A 16702-nucleotide genomic window follows, 5' to 3' on the forward strand; every position below is an offset into this window, starting at 1 on the left:
CATACAATTTTTTCAGGGTATCTCGGGCCAATTCACCAATAAGTTTAGTCCATACTTGATCGTGAACAAGTTCCAACCCATATAACAAGCCTGGAACTTTCAGAAGGGGATCAAAAATAACAGCCACATATAAGAAAATATTCATTCTAGTCAAATCTCCCCAATACTTGTCATATTTTAGCATCATGGTCACTGCCATCCTCCTCATCCTTTCATTGGAACCCCTACGCATATCTTCTAATCATTCTTTTACCTTACATATTTGTTGACAAAACCCATGGGATGTAGGGTCCAAAGAACTAGATATATTCAATGTGACATCATAAAATAATCCAAGAAAATCAACAAAAGTAGAAACTACCACCCAATCATCATCATTAGGCTTTCGTGATCCCCCGTGTTCATCAAAATATTTGACATATTGGATGTCTTCATCACCCAATAATTGAAAGGCTGCCTTATATTTTTGGGCCGCCTCCAACATCAAGAAGGTTGAGTTCCATCTGGTAGAAATATCAGTACAAAGACCCTTATTCGATGTTATGCTCGCAGCCTTTGCAGCAACTTTGAATTTCTCCAATCTAGAAGGAGAAGACCTCACCCATTTCACAACCATTCTAACTCATGCAACCAAGTCATCAACATCTTTCAACCCCTCAGTCATAATTAAATTCAAAATATGTGCAGCACATCTAACATGCAAGTATTCACCACCCAAGAATGTCTTATTTGCATCTTTAAGATAATTTTTTAGATATCCCAAGGAGACATCATTAGACGACGCATTATCAACTGACACAGACAAAACCTTTTCCAACTCTCACTCCTTTATTGCGGCCTCCAAGGCCTTCCCAATCGTCTCACCGTTATGATCAGTTATTTGACAAAAATTTAATAATCTTTTTGTGCATAACCCAATCAGTATCAACAAAATGCACAGTCAACGACATGTAATTCATATTTTGGATAGAGGTCCAAGTATCGGTAGTGAGGCAAACTACCAAACCCGCTAATTGGCCCCTCAAAACATCTTTATCACGAATGTACATTTTCTTAATATCCTTTGCCACAGTGTGACGAGAAGGAAGTACAAATCTCGGTTCCAACTCTTGGATAAATTCTTGGAACCCTTTACCTTCCACAAACTGAAAAGGCAGCTCGTCCATGACAATCATACGAGTTAATTTCCTTCTACACTCATCGGGATTATACTTCGTATACCCCTTCAATGTTGGCCCCTCGGCCCCACTACTACCATCAGCCATTTTAAAATCTAGTCTAGATTGACCCTTCTCTACTAAGGATTTTAAAATTAGACTCTTCTTGCATTGTTCCTCTAGATGGACCTTCAGTTGGGATGTACCATGTTTCCTATAGTGACATCCATACATTTTTCCACAATGATTACATTTAACTTGTGAGTTGTTGGGGTCACCACCCTCTAGTTTGGTAAAATGTTGCCAAACTATGGATACAGGTTTCTTGCCTTGTGTCGGCTTCGGGGTAGGGCAAGGTGTACTCGTTATAGGGGTAGCAGTAGGGTTAGGTTCTGAGGTAGGGGTGTTGGTTAGGGAAGGCGAGCTATCACTGAAATCTGAAGACATTCCTGATTCTCCAACACAAAAAAAAAAAAAAAAAAAAAAAAAATTTCAAAGTGCAATCCAACACAATCATCAAAAACTGCATACATAAAAAAATAATTGGGTTTCGGATTGGAATCCCAATTTGGGATTCCAATTCCGAAACCTTAAATCAATTTAGGGGTTTCATTGATTGAAACCCCTAATTGATTGAAACCCCTAAAAAAAAAAATATTTTGGGTTCCAATCTGAAACCTTAAATTGAATTAGGGGTTTCATTGATTGAAACCCCTAATTCAATTTGGGGTTTCAATCAATGAAACCCCAATTTAATTTGGGGTTTCAATCCGAAACCCTAAATTGAATTAGGGGTTTCAATCAATGAAACCTCCAATTGAATTTGGGGGTTTCAATCAATGAAACCCCTAAAAAAAAATTAGGGTTTCGGATTGGGACCCTAATTTAATTTAGGGTCCCAATCTGAAACCCTAACCCCTAAATTGATTTCGGAGTTTCATGATTGAAACCCCGAAATCCAATGAATCCAAAAAAATTGAAATCCGAAACAAATCAACAATCACACAAGTCACGAATCCATAGCACACAATTCACAAATCCCATCCTCCATCTCCGATTCAACCCATCCTTCCTCCAATCTCCGATCAAAACTCAAAAAAATAAAAAAATAAAAAAATAAAAATGAACGAAGAAAATGAAAAGAGGAGGAGAACACGCTAACTTACCGTGTACCGTGCGGCGTGCGTCCGGCGTCGTGCGAGATAGAGGGAGGAGGGAACACGGCGTGCGGTGGACCGACTGGTTGCGAGAGGGAGGATGGAACACGGGGGCGACGGGAGGGAGAGAGAGCTTTTGAAAAGATTGGGTTTTGGCTGTGGGGAGAGGACGACGCGGGGGGGGGGGGGGACTGGGGACTTAGGGTTAACCCACTTAATGAAACGGTGCCGTTTTGTGATGGACAAAACGGTACCATTTCATTTAGTGGGTTAATAATAAACCCCCTAGATGAAAAGGCGTTGTTTTGTCAAGTACAAAACGACGTCGTTTCATATAAGCAGACTTATTAATATATATATATAATATAATATATATTATATATATAATAACCGGGGGAGGGCAGGGGAAAAATGGACCGGGCGGAGGCCATTTCCTTCCCCCGCCTCTGCTGGGATCCACCATACGGGCTGGGGGGCCCCGCCCCCGGCCCTAACGGTGTGGATGCCCCGCCCCCGCATAGACGGGGGCGGGGCGGGGCAGCGGGTTCCAGGGCCTCGCTACCCACCCCTAACTAATGCTAGTATTCATGCTTGACCCATTATCCATGTAGTTGACTCACAGATACACAAATACCTGACAAGATGCAAAAATTACGTAACAATTAAAATTATAGAATTATACAAATCACAATTAATTGGGGTTTTAGTTTTGAAATCTTAAAATTACTTGGAGTTTCAGTTTTAAAATCTTAAAATTACTTGAATCCCGAAATTATTTTCTAAACTAAAACCCAATTTGGGGTTTCAAAATATCATATTAAGTTAGAGGTTTCAGTATAAGCCCCTAACCTAATTTAGGGTTTCAATCCTAAATTAGTCCCAAATTGACAAATTACAATCAATCATTCAAATCAATACATATAATCCAATCTTCCACAATACACAAAACATAATCTTATCCTCAAAATTCATTGATCAATCCCATCCTCCATAGTTCGATCCATTGAATATATATATATTGAGAGAGGTTTTGGAATACTTATAGAGATGGAGAAATAATGAGGTTCAGTGCTCGAAGACTGCACCTTGTTTCATTATAAGTACATATAAACTCTTGCTAGGCTCACAGATACGAGCAGATACCTTGCTGCCCGCTGATGGATGGGGATAGGGGTGTACAGAAAATCGAGCAATCGACCGGAACCGACCTCAGGACGCGGGAACCGGCGAAGAACCGGTCGGTGGTTGGGAGAAAATTGTATGAACCAATATCGGTCGGTTCGGCGTACGGTTTGGCTCTTTAGAAACTGAAAAACCGGCCGATCGAACCTAATACATTTTTTTTCCTTTTTATATAAATAAAACGACGCCGTTTCACTTAAGTAAGTGAAACAACGTCGTTCTTTGATCTATATGTTTCAAATTCATAAAGTAAACGGCGCCGTTTGGCCTAATGCCAAACGGTGCTGTTTTGTATTAGGGCAAAACTGCCCCTTTGCCCTCTTGGCTCTCAGAATTTCAGTCCTCTCCTTCCCACGCCGTCTGACCTCTAGCCTCTCGGTCCTCTCCCTCTCTCCCGATTCTCTCCTTTGGACCTCTCGGCTCTCGGTTCTCCAACAGTCCAGCGGCCGTCTTCCCCCGCTGACCTCTCCCTCTCTCTCGATTCTCTCCTCTTGACTCTCTCCTGATTCTCTCCTCTCTAGGGTTTCGTCTACCAGAGTTTCGTCGCAAACGTTGCTCCTCCGTCCCAGACGACGCCGACGGCGAATCGAAGACCACGCCGACTCTAGTCGAGACCGATGGAATCGGTTCTCTCCCCCCTAGTCAATAGGTTTCGGCTGGTTGCAAACACCATTTTCCCACGTCGGTGGGGTTTCGGTTTGACGCCAAAACCGACGCCGACGCATCGGTTTACACCCCTAGATGGGGACCCCTCCCCTCCTACGCACGGGCCGGACAGTGGAGGGCAGGCCGATGGGGTGCACAGCTGCTCCCAGTGCCCACCCTGGTTGTGGGCTTGCATGCCCACTTCAACTTTATTCTTTACGACGGAATCATGATACTAATGAGTAATGAGACCCACATGCTATCGTGTACCTAGGCAAGCACATGGTGCCATACGCTGTTACGCAACAGTCGGTTTGTTGTAAAACACTTTTATGTCAACTCCAATAATCTCCAACGTCAGAGACTATTAGTAATACACCGTCAACATAGATTGCATGAGCTTCGGCACAACCATGTATGCGTGGTCCTTGCCTTCCAATCCAATCTTAGTTTTAGTTCACATATTTTTCTTTTATTTTTCACGCAGGAGATTAAGGTAAATTTCTCAAATTGATGTATTAATAATTGTTGTCTGTAATGAGGTCTCGTCTCCATTCCTGTGTGATCTCTCTTTTAAGATAATACGATATCTGTACTTGCTGAAAATAAAATAGAACTATATACTTGAATACCCCGAACGAAGATCAAGAAAAGAAGAACGGCCATCTTAGGAGTCTTTGAGTTGTTGACAATGGGGTCCTGGTTTAGTACTCTAGCTAGCTAGCAGGGTCATGATTTAGTGCTCTTGATTGTCTCTATGTATTGGTAGAATTCGGTATATATAGTTAAATTTATTAAAATAACATTATATGTAATTAAATATATATGCTTGAAGCCATTATAAAATAAATAATTTTTTTAAGAAGTGTCAATATTAAAACCTTAATTTCCAAAGTTTAATTGGGCATATTGATCTTTTCTCCTATTTGCTTTTATTCTAGCGATAACAAAATCTCACAAACTTTACTTAAGTGGAGAAAGAGACCAAGTGCTCTTTATATGATATGCCAACTTAGCTCTGCCCATCAATAATAATAACTTGCAGACTTCTTTAACTTCCTAAGAACTTAATATATTCATAAATTCTTTAATTACGAAAATCAATAAAATTAATAATAACTTCCTAAAAAACTTCTATGAATTATTTGGTATCTGGCGTTTGAAGATTCATCAGTTAATTGATTTTCCGTTTCATCGCATTGCCTTATAAATTTAGAGATTAATATAATTAACTCTCAATCATTACAATTTCAGGTTCAGATGCTATTCAGGATCAGTCACGTGATTTGAGTTGGCGTTATATAGAATATTGATCATCAAACTCTGTATCACTAGATTTTCATGTCAACTGTCATTTTTTCTTGCACCATTGCTCCAGACAATTAATTCAGAAATTCAATGAAAGCCCTTAGTACGTAAAGGACGCAATATTGAAAGAGGCATGCAGCAGCCAGCCAAGTTCAATATTTTTGCTGTAGTGTTTACCCAATCATGACTATGGAGGTGAATGCATGAGATCACTTTCAGGAAAGTCATAAGTTAGACTGAGATTAGATTCCTTTGCCCATCTCGTTCCTGTCCATCTGTATTTCCACTTTCCCCTCCATAACCAGACACATCAATTGCCACCACCTCAGGATTAAAATTTTCCTTTCCATTGCTATCTGCATTTATGATGATTTTCTTTTCTGGTGCTGTTTGCTCTTTGATGGATGGGGTAGAGGATAACTTGTAATCTTTGCTTTTACCCCACACTACAAGATATAAGCCTACCACTATGATAATGGCACCAAGTACCCTGCACAATTGATTAAAAAAAATGGTTAGTCCTTGATCTCTTTTCCCTATTGTTTGGTTGGCTGTGGTGATGGTGGAGTAAATTAAGCTCGATGGATACCTTCCAAGATACATTTGCTCTGCCAGAACGAAGGAGCCCATAAAAGCAACAATAACCATGCATAGGGGACTAAAAGCTGTAACAAAAACAGGACCTCTGTCTTTCATTATCACTCCTTGAATGTAATAAGCCAACGCCGAACAGATTACACCCTGCAGGAATGCATTCTCTGGTTAAAAAGAATATATAGTTATGCTACTCATAATCTACGTACCATTACGTGGGATCCATTATGTACCATTATTAAAAAAAAAAAAATAATTACTATTTTTTTTAATGTCAATTGACCTGAAAGGCTTCTATATCGATAATGTGTCTTGAGGGTATTTTGTTGATCCATATATATGACCAAAAAATGACCTCGAGGAAGTCATGCATTAAGGCAATGCCAATTTTTAAATTAATATATAAATTCTCATGGTCTTCTGTAGTCTTACGCTGTAGAGAGCTGCCAGTAATTTAACATCCCAATTTATAGACCAGACGGCAGTGTTTCCTTTCTCCATTACTAGTGCCACTACGGTGCCTTCGAGAGTCCCTAATAGGCACATCCAAGCTGTAAGAGAGAGCTCTGCAGGGTATGTTTCTAGTGTGATTGCCTGGACATCAAACAAACCATTAGGTTATTTATATTATATATATATATATATAAATAAATAAAATATAAATGTCGTAGATTATAAGATGAAACAGTAGTTTACTTGCAGAATCATGAAACAAGCACAGCTGAAGCATGCAATTGTGATCATTATGGAACCTTTGATTGAATGTTGAAGATTTGCTCCACCGCTTTGCTGTTGGTGGCCACTTCTTCCTTTTGTCCACATCAACTCGATAATGGGGCCTTTCACCAGTGTTATGACTATGGCTCCTGCAACTGTTGCTATGGTCCCTACTACCTTAGCTTGGCTACGGATACTTTAGAATTTTAGCACCTCAAGTCTAGGAAGAGTTGCAATTCAAAATAAAATAAGATTTTCATATTTACAAAGAAAGGCGTTCATGTCATCTTTGGGGAAAGTCAGCTTGTAAAGTTTATACTTGAACACAGCTACTTTACAACTTAATCTACCTTTTTACACAACTTCAATCGAAGAGTAGTACTTGTGTAAAAGTTACAGAATAATTGTGTCATTTATGCAGTAATCATGGAGATAAGTTTTTCCTTTACGGTTTTGATTACCTAAGGATGCAGGCCATTACAAAAGTAAGGGCAGGAAGAATATCGGCCATAGCAGCTGCAAAAGTTGCAGTTGTGTACTTCATCCCCAAAAAATACAAGGGGTCAATTGCTGGCCTGTCAATGGAAATTAGAAGATATAAGATATAATGCCATATCAGATAATATGAGATTATTAGAAGTAGTACTTGTTTATAAGTATAGTAGAAAATTTACCCCAGTAAGCTGAGCACTATTAGTTTGGTGAAGATTGGAAGTGTCATCTTTGGTCTTACTTTCCTGTAAACAAGTAGATCAGCAGAACACTCAATCCTTTACCCTTGTACACATATAATCTGAGCAATGGAGAGAGAGAGAGAGAGAGAGCTTGTCTAGAAACACTGCAAAAGGGGCAATGACAGCAAAGGCAACGACATGGCGGTAGACAACGAGTACATAATTGCTCATCCCCTGGTTCAGGGCAGCCTTAGAGAGAACATCCATCCCTGCAAAACTAAACTGCAAGAATATAACAGCAAGGAATGGTTTAATTCTCTCAAACGTGCTATGTGCTTGGATATTCATGATCCTTTAGGATCGATCGAGGGCTGGCTCCCACTCAATATATAATATGGACAACTGATGTAATTATTATTGCTTGACGGATTGTTTGTTCTGAAGCTAGGGAATCAAAATTTCCACGCGCGTCTTAATTGTTGATCAGGTCAAGGTAACTTTAGTCTTTACTCTACAGTCTTTACGTTCTAGTTCTGAATCTTCTGATCACTTGTCAATGAGCTTTCGTTCCAAGCTAGCAAGTAGAAAGACTTCCTGATTGACCTGTGAAAGACTCGATGAACATGGAGACTTTTCTCACCCAACCCTACGTTTGGGGCGAATGAGAAAGAGGCCAAAATTTATCACCCAACCCTACGATGGACGTGCGGAGACTTTCAGCCTTTTCCTCACTATTTTATTTATTTTTCTGTCTAAACAAGCAAGCATTTCCTCTATGAAAAGGAAAGTCAGTTGTATTAGGAGGGAGTAGTGTTAAGATAGTAAATAAAAGAAAATAACAAGGTTGAGGAGATCCTATCTGCTTCTTCGGAGACGATCTTATGAGCCGAGGAATCACTCTTATTTTATTGGATGATTGGGGAATGAAATGAGTTAAGAAATTGGTAAATAATAGTGAATTAATTTATGAATAGTAGTAAAATGGTTTGAATTACGATCTTTTATGGAATTTTAAAAAATGAGAGAGAAAAAATTAAATAAAAATATTATAAAATTAAAATATTGTTAGAATAAATTTTTTTAATATTATATTAGATTTAGGATTTGAAAAAGTTAATTTTTTTTAATATATAATTTTTTAAAATTTAAAAAAATTATAATAATTAATTTAAAAGTATTTGTGTTTGAGTAATATTTAGAAAAAAAATGAGATGAGATGAGATAGAAAACATTACCGAAGATCCCCCAAGTCATTCTCACATAAGGAGCCAACTATTAATGTATAAAGTTATACAATAGGCCAGAATGGGAGTAAAGAGCTATCTTGGCCCACGATGGTAGTTTGAGGCCTTGATGGTGCAATAAAAAAGTCCACGATGGTGGTTTGGGTGTCGATAAAGCGTTAAACGTTCATCCATGGGAAATAGATAGTAGCTAAATATATAAAATGTAATAAAAAGAAAAAGAAGAAGAAGAGAGAGAGAGATAGGAATTTATGTGGTTCGACATAAAGGCTTACGCCTACGGATTGTTTTGAAAGTGAAATCTACTAAACTTGATATTTATAGAATCTCTCATGACCTCGCATATCTCTTAATATAATAGATAAAATTAGAATTTCTAAAAGTTGAAGAAGATGTCATCCTCTTAAAAAGAGAAGATTTTAGGAATCTCTATGCATAGTTCAGTCTCTCTCAAATATGAGAAGCTGACATCTCTTTATAGATGCCTCTTTCCTTTTTTAGAGTAATTGAGATATATTTGCCATATCAAACACTTTCCTTTTAGTGATAGACTCCCAATGGGCTGGACCCAACTCATTTTATATCCAACACATAGCTTTGTCAATGTGTGGGACCATGCGCAATGGCTATTGGGGTGGGTTGGGTTAGATAAGAAGATATCGAGTTTTCTGGTACCGCACGTTTAGGTATGAGAGGTGTAGTTGTGCAGCAGTGTGATGTCCACACACGGACTAGGCCTCTCTTGAGGCACTTGCATTGGGTGTTTTGTAGCGACTCCTTTATCTTTAAGCAAATCATTTGTTGGGGAGAAGCATGGGGTAGCACGTATAAGACTTTGCTCACCAAAAGTTAGCAATTTAGAACGGACCAAAGCAATAGTGAAGAAAACAAAACCACTAAACAACCTATAAACATGAGGAGTGGAAGAAGAAAAGAAACCGGTAAGAGCACTTACATTGAATTTGACAAATGCTGGCATTTGCAAATTATATTTGCATTATTTATCTAAAAATTATCTGCATTAGATTAGCCTAATGCATAATTTTATGATTTTAAGCTATAGCGATCTCCTCCCATTGGTCATATTTGGCCTAATACTGTTCATAAACTAAATGAATATTTTATTCAAAAAAATACAATCCAACTGCCTCTCTCCTCTTTCCCTCGTATTGCCCGAGCCTCCCTCTTCTCTGTATCATTGTAGTCCACCATTTCTTTCCCTCTTCTATTTGATTTTCTCTCTATTTCTCTGTCTAAAAAACCCTATGTTTTCTCTCTAGCATCCCATAAAAATAGATTTAGGAGTTTTGGACAGAAAATTTTGAGGATTGAGAATGAAAAGAATGAAAGTTATTTTCATCCTGCTTAACATTCAGATTATCTAAGTCCTAAGAGATTGAAGCATTCATCCTCAATTTAGGGTTCTTGAACTACTAAATTCGAGAGGGTCGCAAGATGTCAATTCACTCTAGGAATACAACTGGTAAAATCTCTAATAATTTTAAAACATGGGTTTTTTTACTCCAACCTTCAATAGCTAAATTGTCTCACATCAAACGTATGGATCTTAATTGCCGTGTTTTGTGTGGTTTTTTTTTATTTTTTGAAAATATACTTCATTGCATTCATTCAGTAAACGAAGTTACAACTGTGACTTATAAATCAGGAAAACCAGACTATAAATCAACTAACGCAACTGTTCAGGAGCTTCTTCGCACACAAAGTGACGGACATTGTCTTAAACTTCTACAACTCTCAAAAGAGAGAGTAAACGCTCTGTATAACCAGAGATTGGATGACCCCTCCAACCTCCAAGGAGGCAGAATGCGGAGACAATTATTATGAACAAATAGTCTAATAGCATATACATATACTAAGATTATAAACAGACAACCAACAGAACAAAAATCAACAAAAACAAGCCAACCACGAGCACGACATAAGCTTCGATGGCACACCCTCCATAGGCAATTGGCATGATGAGCCCCAACGGCATGAGTACCCAGTTTGCATATGGACCACGGCAACCTCCATAGCGAAGGCTGGTTGTAGCATCGCCCGTCGCTCTCAACTTTTTGCCTCAGATTGCGACCGCTTAACAGCTCATCACCTCACTGTGGACTTCATATGAAACGAACAAAACACCAAAACAAACAAAAACCACGGCAACAGAGGTCGTGAAAATATAAATTAAGAACAAACACCAAAGCATCAACGAAATAGAGGGACGGAAGACAAAAAAATAGAGGCTGTGGTGCAAGAGTAGCTGGAGGAGAGCCGATGGTCAGATTATGCTTTCCCGGAGTCTGGCGTTCTAGAAAAGTCAAGTTTTAAATCGTCCGGTGGCTCCCCAGTGGCGCGTGGCAGCCACGCTCTAAAGCGTCTAAAATTTTGTCACGCGCGTGCAGCTTACGCGCCATTCCATTTGGCACTGCGTTCGGTGGTTCTTGGCAAACACTCCAAGAAAGATTTTTTCATATGAAAGCTAGAAAACTCCTTTCCTCTCATCGCGTACTCAAAATCAGGTCTCAATCTCTAATAGATGGCAACCCGTTTTGTGCGTCTTGAATGGTCCCTGAGTAAGATCAAACACTTTTTTAATTTTAAAATCACAATCATGAAAATCTGCAGATAGGCTGTCATTACTAGTTGCTGAAAGGTACAACTTCTACTTTAAAATTCCAAATAATGTGGTCTTCGTCCAATATTCAAATTCTAAAATCTTCAAATTTTCAGGGTTCATCCAATATTCTAATTTATATTCCTATAAAAAAAAATTCTAATTCATATGGTCAAATAGCACATTTGTGGATATATTTAATTTCTTATCAAATTTTACCCATATCCTTATAGATAAATCTTATATATTTTTCCAAATATCAACCAAACTCAAATAACAAACATAACTCATTTTGAAACCAAATTTAGCTAACACTAAAAACCCTAACAATATGAAATTATGGTCGGTAATATATGGCACAACCCGTGAATTTGACAAAACCACTACACAAAATAAACGTGTTTGATTTTGGTATAAATGGGTTTGAGTCAATACATGATGACTCAATAAGATATAATTAATAAACATGTTAATTGCAGGTCAACCCATGATACCCACAATCAATCCATGTAACACAAATAAATTCTATTTCAAAATTTATATATGTTTAGTCTTATAAAGTCTTTTTGTTGTTATTGAGAATATTTAATATTAATATTAGTATTTGACTGCATAATATCTCAAACTATAAAACTTCTTTTGTTAATATGTACTTTTATTTTATGAAAATGTTAATTTTCTTATATATTATTGCTTTTCATATTGATAATAAATTATTTTACCATAAATTCATTTATAATTGTGAATGATTTATATAGTTATCTTTGTATTTTTTTTTGAAACAGCAAAAGACTTCTTCTCATTCATTTATGAAAATGAACATTGCTCATCAATACAAGGTTTTTCTTTTTCTACCATAGGCATTATTACACATGCCCCTTCTTCAATCCAGTATGTTTCCCCATCCATTTGTAGTGCCTTATTTGCTAACTCGTGCCATACTATTCCCTTCTCTGTAGAGTTATCTTTGTATTTTATGAAATTAAATTACTTGGGTAAAAAAGTAAATAAAAAGGTTAATTGAGAACCCATTTATATGAAACGAGTTAAAAATGGTTAAATGGGTTGTCATCTTCAGTTTAACCTAATAAAACTTAATTACTAAATGGATTAAGCGGATGATATTGTGTCACCCATTATTTATATGAGTCGTGTTAGGATTTTAGGGTCTAATCCGTTTAAGTAACAAGTCGTGTTTAGTTTGACCTATATTGTACTCTAATACTCATGACTTAATACGACACAAACATGATCCGTAAACACGAATTATTGCCACCTCTAATAATGAAACTTCCTCTCGGCACAGTTTCTTCCTGTATGTTTTGGGATAGCATTTTGCAGGTAAATGATAAATTAAAGATGATATGCATGCATCAAGTAAACAACTGGTGGATTTGGAAAATCGTGAAAAAGATTACTTCCCAATTTTCCGAGCTAATAAAAAATGAACCTCTGCCTCAAGAATTGCAGTTCGTTAAAAAATGGTATGGAAAACAATGCAACTAAAAACGATATGGTTAATTTCTTCTCAAGCTCAAAAAGATTGTTCTCTTCATTTCTTCTCTCCAAAATTGTTTAATTCCACTTAAGTGGACGGAAATGGAATCATTTGGAAGAGAGTGAGATATGCAATTCGATCGGAAATTAATATATGTGAAATATTTGGTTAAGTTCGCGCGCATGGCCTCAGATAAAGAAACTTTGATATCTGAAACTTTTGCTGAACTTGATTCTAGAAGAAGTGGAATTCCATCTTCCTAATTAAGTAGTGCTTTCATGAAAATACTTGATTTGTCTGTATCAGAACTAGGTACGTACGTAGTAGGATATTTTCGGTAAATATACAAAGAGACAGGAAAAAATTAAGCGCACAAGCAAACTTTTTTGATGGTATACCTCTTTTGTCGTAACGAATTTTTATGACGGATTATTTTCGATCAACTTTTACAAATTTGAATAAGAAAAAATATAATTACAAGTATAATTATATATTAATTTGTATATTAATACGATGTAATTAGTTAAAAAATAAATTTTATTAAAAACAGTATTAATTTAAATTTTAAATATAAATAAATTAATATTGATATACAGATTAATATGTGACTGTACTTATATATAATAAAACTCTTTTAATAATAATGCGGGTATAACCAAATCTATTTAATTATATAAAAGTCAAGTTTTGACTTCCTGACTGGCATCCGTACCATGTTATTCCGTCAAAAATGTGCCCACATCGCATACCGCTTCACACATAAGCACCTTATTAGTTGCCCCCCAGCTTCACACGTAACGCTTTGACGTCTTTTCCTTCCTTCAGAGTCTCAGACTTTCTCATTAGTCTATAAGGTATTTAACACGTGGAAGGGATGCCACGATTCCCAAAGCAGCAGTTCGGTCCCAGGCTCTCGAAACCAAACTGCTTCTACGTCTAAAATGTTTCAGTATCTTACGCGAATGTTGGAGTAATTGTTGGAGAAAGGAGGGTTCGAGGTTCCCATGACAGATTTTATACCTTCCTTAAGTTTTCAGGTCTCTTCTTCTTCTTCTTCTTCTTCTTCTTCTTCTTCTCTCTCTCTCTCTCTCTCTCTCTCTCTCTCGATTAAACCTTCCGAAAGCTTTTCTTTCTCTCTTTCCAAGTTCCATTTTTTTCCTTGCGTCACGCCTCTCTACGCACCCACTTGGTTTTACAGAATCGTGTCTTTCTTTAGCATGTCGTTTCACTTTCAGTGATCTCTGGGTGCTGCGATTTTGGAAGCTTTCAGATTTTAGTTTTGTCTTCCACTCCACTCGCTAGTAATCTCTTTCTAGTCTCTTCTCTCTCTCGCCCTCTCTTTTATTCTCTGGTTGTTAATTTCACATTTGTGTTGTGTTGGGTTAGATTGGAATTAACCCTAGGTTTCACCATTACAGCGGATTGCGCCGTGCATTATAAGTTTGCATCGCGACATCGCTACTGCTACAAGTGAAACCACTCACAAAATGCTGCACAGAAAACAGAGAGGGAGAGGGGAAGAGAATCTGCTGAGAGGAAAAGAAATGTGAGTTGAGTAACTGTATGGAAACGAAAAAGGAAGTGAGTGGGGATGATGTGATTCGGTTAAGAGAAAATTTGGGGGAAGAAGAAACTGTAGGCAGTTTTGAGAGGGAAAAATGAGAATAGATTGATTGAGGAGGTGTTTGGAGAAGAAATCGGGGTTCTCGATGAGAAAAAGCCAATCTTTGGAGACAGACCTGAATCGGATCAAGGATGTTAGAGGCAGACATGAGAGAATTCTCACCACCACGTCCTCGGGCAGATAGGTTGAAATTCTTCCGAGTTTTGCAATGCTCTGCTTCATCTCTGTCTCAAACTTCGGCACCAAAAATACAAGCCTATAACCCGCTTTCTTCCTCGGTTCCTTCACGATCGAAACGGCGTAGTCTTTATACACGGGCACACCATTTCCATCACTCCACAAAATCACGTCGGCTGCTACATTGGCGGTTTGATTTGCTATGAAAATATTAAAAACACGAAGAGACAACCGAATGGCCAAGCTCCATTAATATAACTAAGTTATTTCAACTATTAATATATCTGTGGTTAGGGCTGTATACGAGCCGAGTTTGAGCGAGTTTGGGTTGTGCAAACTCGGCTCGTTCACAACTCGAGTCGAGCCCAAGCTCGGATCGTTTATGGGATGAGCCGAAGTTGATGCTCGAGCTCGCCTTGTTTACATGTAACCAAAACTCGAGCTCGGTTTGTTAATGAGCCGAGCCCAAGCTCGACTCGAGCTCGGCTTGAGTACATAAATGTTATTTGCAGAATATACAATATACAAATAATATTCTGCATCAGAATAATAACAAATTTTTTTTTTTTTTGATGGAGAATAATAGCAATGGCAACTTAAATTTAAATTTACATAATGAAGCATTCTAGAGACTATTTATTGACTTTTACTTCCTAAATAGAACTAGTGAATGAAAACATAGTTTCTTTATAATGGTAAGAAATGAAACTTAGTACATTAAACTCCAAAACAAAAAATGGGCTCTAAAATTGAAATAAGTGAAGTCCTCAATCTTCACGAATGCAGCCCAGAAGTCAGAACTATATACATTATTGCCCTGCTGTTTGCATACACTAATACACAAAAAAATTTGTTAATAGATTTTTAATCCTTTGCTCAAGTACTATTAACTTAGTATACTGTCAAGGGACTTCTAACAGGAATGCAAAACTTAATTTGCAAGAAAAATAAATGGCATATCTCTACAGATATTAGATACACAGTACACCAATACCAAAATCATATTTCAAACAGGTTACCAAAACAGGTTGAAGCAAGTAGTAGCATTAGAATTAGCAAACTGCAATAAAATGGAATCAAATGGCAAGCTCGCATAACAACTAACAAACCCAATAAAGTATAAAAAAACATGAATTTCACGAGCAGTAGAAGAAAATGGCAAGCTCACTAATTTTACAAAGCACATTAGCATCTTAAATTACATATAGAGTGAAATGGCAAGCTAGATTGAATAAATTACATAGCAATTATACAAAACAGAAATCAAACAAGCAGTACAATCAACATGGCAAGGTAACTAACAGTGAAACAAAACACATTAGAGTTGCACGTGAAATTCTTCATAGAAACAAGTTCTCAAGAAACAAAAGGCATACACTAATCAAAGTCCTCATGCAGTTACCAAAACAAAGTCAACATGACAGAAGATATATAAAGCAGCAGGCTGCAGTAGCAATAGGCATACAAAAACAAAAGTTCATACTTTAAGTTAAACAAATATGCCAACTAGTTACCAACAAAATCACAATGACTAGAAGGGTCCAAACTTATACAAAATCTGAGTTCACCATGATAGAAGTAAACAATTTCCCAAACTTGAACAGAATCACCATAGGACAACCTGCACACACTAATACATGTAAAAAACATTAATATAATATTTATTCCCTTGCAAAATTACTCAAGTACTTTTAACTTAGTAATATTGTCAAGGGATGTTTGCAATGCAAAATTTAATCTGCCATTTAAAGAAATTTAGAAAATCTAGATGGTGAAGAGTTAGAACTTAGAAATTACCTGAACTGTCATGTGATCATATTAGATAGAAAAGCCAAACTGTCCAAATATTACAAAGTAAACTATCCAAATATCAGATAGCAAATCATATAGATTAACCAAAACTGACTAGATAAAACTAGAAAACTGCCCAAATGCTCCATAGATTAAACATGCTAAGTTAAACAGAATCTGAGTCTGTATGAGCCTATGGCTATGGCAAGAGGATCTGAGTTTCTAATGGAACATCCTTCTATTGACAAGAAAAAAACAGTAGTTAGTATTGTTGTAAATAAATTAATAATAGTAAGTATAAAATAATAAAATAG

General features: G+C 37.1%; 1 protein-coding gene across 1 annotated transcript; it reads right to left on the reverse strand.

Annotated features, from left to right (window-relative positions):
- Nucleotides 1–5450: 5450 nt before the first annotated feature.
- LOC122275143 (WAT1-related protein At2g37460-like) lies at nt 5451–8120 on the reverse strand. The gene is made up of 7 exons (XM_043084103.1): nt 7586–8120; nt 7435–7497; nt 7222–7335; nt 6740–6947; nt 6476–6637; nt 6039–6190; nt 5451–5939 (listed from the first exon to the last, which is right to left on the reverse strand). The coding sequence occupies exons 1-7, from the start codon at nt 7780–7782 to the stop codon at nt 5681–5683; spliced, it is 1155 nt and encodes a 384-aa protein (XP_042940037.1). The 5' UTR covers nt 7783–8120; the 3' UTR covers nt 5451–5680.
- Between the last annotated feature and the right edge of the window lie 8582 nt (nt 8121–16702).

This window comes from Carya illinoinensis, chromosome 9, assembly GCF_018687715.1.
Source record: "Carya illinoinensis cultivar Pawnee chromosome 9, C.illinoinensisPawnee_v1, whole genome shotgun sequence".
In the NCBI taxonomy this organism is placed as follows: Eukaryota; Viridiplantae; Streptophyta; class Magnoliopsida; order Fagales; family Juglandaceae; genus Carya; species Carya illinoinensis.